This window comes from Fukomys damarensis, unplaced genomic scaffold (assembly GCF_012274545.1).
Source record: "Fukomys damarensis isolate Sample0158 unplaced genomic scaffold, DMR_v1.0_HiC HiC_scaffold_37, whole genome shotgun sequence".
NCBI lineage: Eukaryota > Metazoa > Chordata > Mammalia > Rodentia > Bathyergidae > Fukomys > Fukomys damarensis.
Genome location: NW_022900949.1, coordinates 33,165,333 through 33,168,391, shown reverse-complemented (window position 1 = coordinate 33,168,391; position 3,059 = coordinate 33,165,333). Strand labels below are relative to the sequence as shown.

Here is a 3,059-nt window from a genome sequence, read left to right as displayed (position 1 = left end):
TGGCCCACCTTCTCTATGATCTTGGCCATGTACTCCGTGCACTGGTCCTCCAGCCGAGCCAGGCGGAAGAGCTTGGCCACGCGCCACACACCCACCACGCTGTCCTCGTCCAGCAGCTGCGCCAGGCTGCGGCCGCACAGCCGCTTCAGGCCGGGCAGCAGGTACATGTCGGCCACGCTCAGCACATCGTAGGCTGCCTCTGGGGACAGCTGCGGCAGAAGGGTGGAGGTGCACCCCGCGGTCAGCCAGGGCTCCCCGCACCCGGCCTCCAGTGGGATCTTTGGGCCAGAGGGGTAAAGAGGCCCAGGCCCAGGGCATGGGTCTCGGCTCAGACCTGCTGGCTGTGGGACCCTGGGCAGCTCTGCGGCCCTCTGTGCCTGCGTTTCCTCGGCTGGGAGGTCAGATGCCACCAGGATTCCCCTCCCCTCCTCCACACGCAGGAATGGGTGGTGCAATCTCTTGGCTCTCAAAAAAGGAAACCCCTCGTCCTGTCTTCCCCTTCCTCCTGAAGCATTACCATGCGCCCGACATCCCTCCCAGCCCGCACCTCAGTGTGGTCACTGTACACGTAGTAGAGCACGTGCGTGAAGACCTCGGGCGAGATGCCATGCAGGCTGACAGCTGGGGGACCCCCCGAGGCCTCGGGCTCCTCACTCTCCCGGAAGTGGTCATCCAGCAGGGCCCGGAAGTAGTCGCTGCGGCCACAGAAGAAGGCCTGGGGGAGGCCAGATTGAGGAAGTGCTGGGGCCGGGGTCTGCCCCTAAGGGACCAGCCCAGGGCCCAGGGCAGTGGGGAGGGGATGGGCACCTTGTGGCAGAGGAAGCTGCAACCAGCCACGCGGAAGCAGACATCCGGGCAGCTGTTGAAGCCATCAGGGAAAGGGAAGGGCAGCTCCCCAAGGTCACCCTGGGGAGAAGAGGGGACCCAGTCAAGTCTGTGCCCCAAAGAGAGGGGCCCAGCCAGGGTCACCCGAAGATCAGACCACCCCCCCTGCACTCACGCGCAGCTCAGGGGGAAGGGCACAGTCAGCTAGCAGCACCATGTCCTCCCGCAGCCGTGGGTCGGTGGCCGGGGGCTCGATGGTCAGCACCTTCACACATGTGCCCGGCTTGGATGCCACTGTGGGGCAACAGCAACCTCAAGGAGGAGATCGGTCCCACCTGGCCCAGCCATGGCCCTCGGCTTGGGGCCCTACACGCACCGAACTCAGAAACCTTCTCACATTTGGCTTCTAAGTCGCTGAGCAGGTCCCACAGCTGGCACTGCTTGGCCAGGCGCTCACAGTCACTGACGTGCTCCACACCAATGTCCAGGTGGCCTGCGGGTAGCGCTAGGCATCAGGGCACAGAGAAAGGGCTTCCTAGATGGCATCACCCAGCTGCCCCAGGCTCCTTGGTCTCCCCACCCAGAAGGCCACGGGGACAGAACAAGGCTGTTTCAGGTGGTCAGGCTCTCCCACCACCCTGCAAGGCAACCCCAGAAGCCGTTGCCACCTCCCCACACTGCGGAGATGGCAGTGCAGGAGTGACAGGTCACCCAGGCCGGCCCTCCCCACCCTGGCACGGGCATCACCTGTGTACAGGTACTGTAACAAGGCCCCGAAGGCCACGGGGTTGATCTGCAGGCAGAGACATCCAGGAAGTCAGAGGCAGCCGCTGGCATGAGCCCCGCTATCCCAGACAGTAGGTGTCTGTCACCCTGAGGGACACACCAGGGGGTGCCTGAGGACCACCATGCTCTTTCCTTTCCACTTGGTGTCAAACATGTTGGCAAAATAGGTGCTGCGGGCGCCTAGGATGCAGCGGTGCACCCGGAATCGCTTTCCATGCACCACAAAGACCACGTCGCTGTGGATGCCCTGCTCCAGGAGCCTGGGGACAGTGAAGGAGGTGCTGTCACTGCACTCACTGAGCCTTCAAGCACTGGTGCCTGTGCACACCCTCAGCACGCCCCCCGCCAGCCCTCCTTGTCCCCTCACCGCTGCAAGAAGTCGTCGTAGTAGTCGTGCCTCCTGCAGGAGGCCGTAACCTGCCTGTAGTCCCGCAGAGCCCGGCGGATGGCATCACTCAGCGCCCCATAGAGGCAACGCTCACCATCAAAGGTGTTGGCCTCACAGCGCGCTCCTAGGGTGTGGGCTCAGTGGTCAGCGGGCCGGGCCTGTGGCCAGCGAGTGTCCAGGGGCTCCCAATCTCCCAGCCTCTCCTCTCAGCTCCCCACACCAAGCCTCAAAGTGACCTGGAAACCCAGATACCCCTTGCATCCTTTCGAGGCAGAGCAATAAGGGCACTCTGTGCACTCACACGTGCTTGCACACAGGCACACACACCCACACACACGAGAGACCCTCTCACCATTGGCCAGGAGGTAGAGCACCAGCTCCTCGTGCCCACACAGGCAGGCATAATACCTGAGTGCAAAGGAAGGAAGGACAGGAAGCAGCTGTCAGCGAGGCAGGACCCCCCCAGACCCAGCCCGCCCACCTGACACTCACAGTGGGGTGCTGTCCCACTTGTCCCGCACGTTCACCTCCACGTCGCGCTGCTCCAGCAGGTACCTGGGTGGCAAGGTCAGAGGTGGGGTTGGGTGGCCAAAGGACAATGTGCCTCGCCAGGGAAGCAAAGGCCCTGTGCTGGATGGACACTGGCACCACCCATGATGGACACATGGCACCCCATGGGCCAGGGAGCTGGGACTTGGGCCTTTCAGCACTGGGGACAGCAGGGGATGAGGTCCCTCCTCCAGCCAGAGCCTGGGCAGTGCTGCAAAGGGAACCTCTGGGATGCTGCTGGCTTCCCTGGGAGTGGGCTGCTGGGGAGAAAACAGATCAAGAGAGCAGAAGCCAGGAGGTGGGTGCGGGTGGGATGCAGGAGACTGGGTCAGGTGAGGGGGGTCGTGGGGTGGGGTGCCACTGGGGCCCGGCAGTCCAGGGAGCCTTCTGCGGGCGCCCGGAGTGCTGAGCGGCCCGGGAGTTGGGAAGAGGCCAGGGCGGCTTTGGAGCCTGGCAGGCGCCTGGGGAGGCTGAAGTGGTGTCGGCCGGGAATGCGCAGGCAGGGCGAGGT

General features: G+C 64.2%; 1 protein-coding gene across 2 annotated transcripts in view; it reads right to left on the bottom strand.

Moving 5' to 3' along the window:
- The window catches only part of Abtb1 (ankyrin repeat and BTB domain containing 1), a 3,739-nt gene extending 686 nt beyond the window's left edge, over positions 1-3,053 (bottom strand). Inside the window, exons 1-10 of one of the 2 annotated variants that reach the window (XM_010617232.3) lie at positions 2,492-3,053; positions 2,352-2,407; positions 1,979-2,123; positions 1,712-1,871; positions 1,573-1,618; positions 1,202-1,318; positions 1,001-1,119; positions 808-906; positions 548-715; positions 9-209 (exon numbers count right to left, since the gene is read on the bottom strand). In XM_010617232.3, coding sequence (XP_010615534.1) covers positions 9-209; positions 548-715; positions 808-906; positions 1,001-1,119; positions 1,202-1,318; positions 1,573-1,618; positions 1,712-1,765 — 804 coding nt within the window. In that variant the 5' untranslated portion in view covers positions 1,766-1,871; positions 1,979-2,123; positions 2,352-2,407; positions 2,492-3,053. The remainder of the gene's footprint in view (positions 1-8; positions 210-547; positions 716-807; positions 907-1,000; positions 1,120-1,201; positions 1,319-1,572; positions 1,619-1,711; positions 1,872-1,978; positions 2,124-2,351; positions 2,408-2,491) is intronic. The other variant, XM_010617235.3, reaches the window with a different exon arrangement.
- Positions 3,054-3,059: the final 6 nt, after the last annotated feature.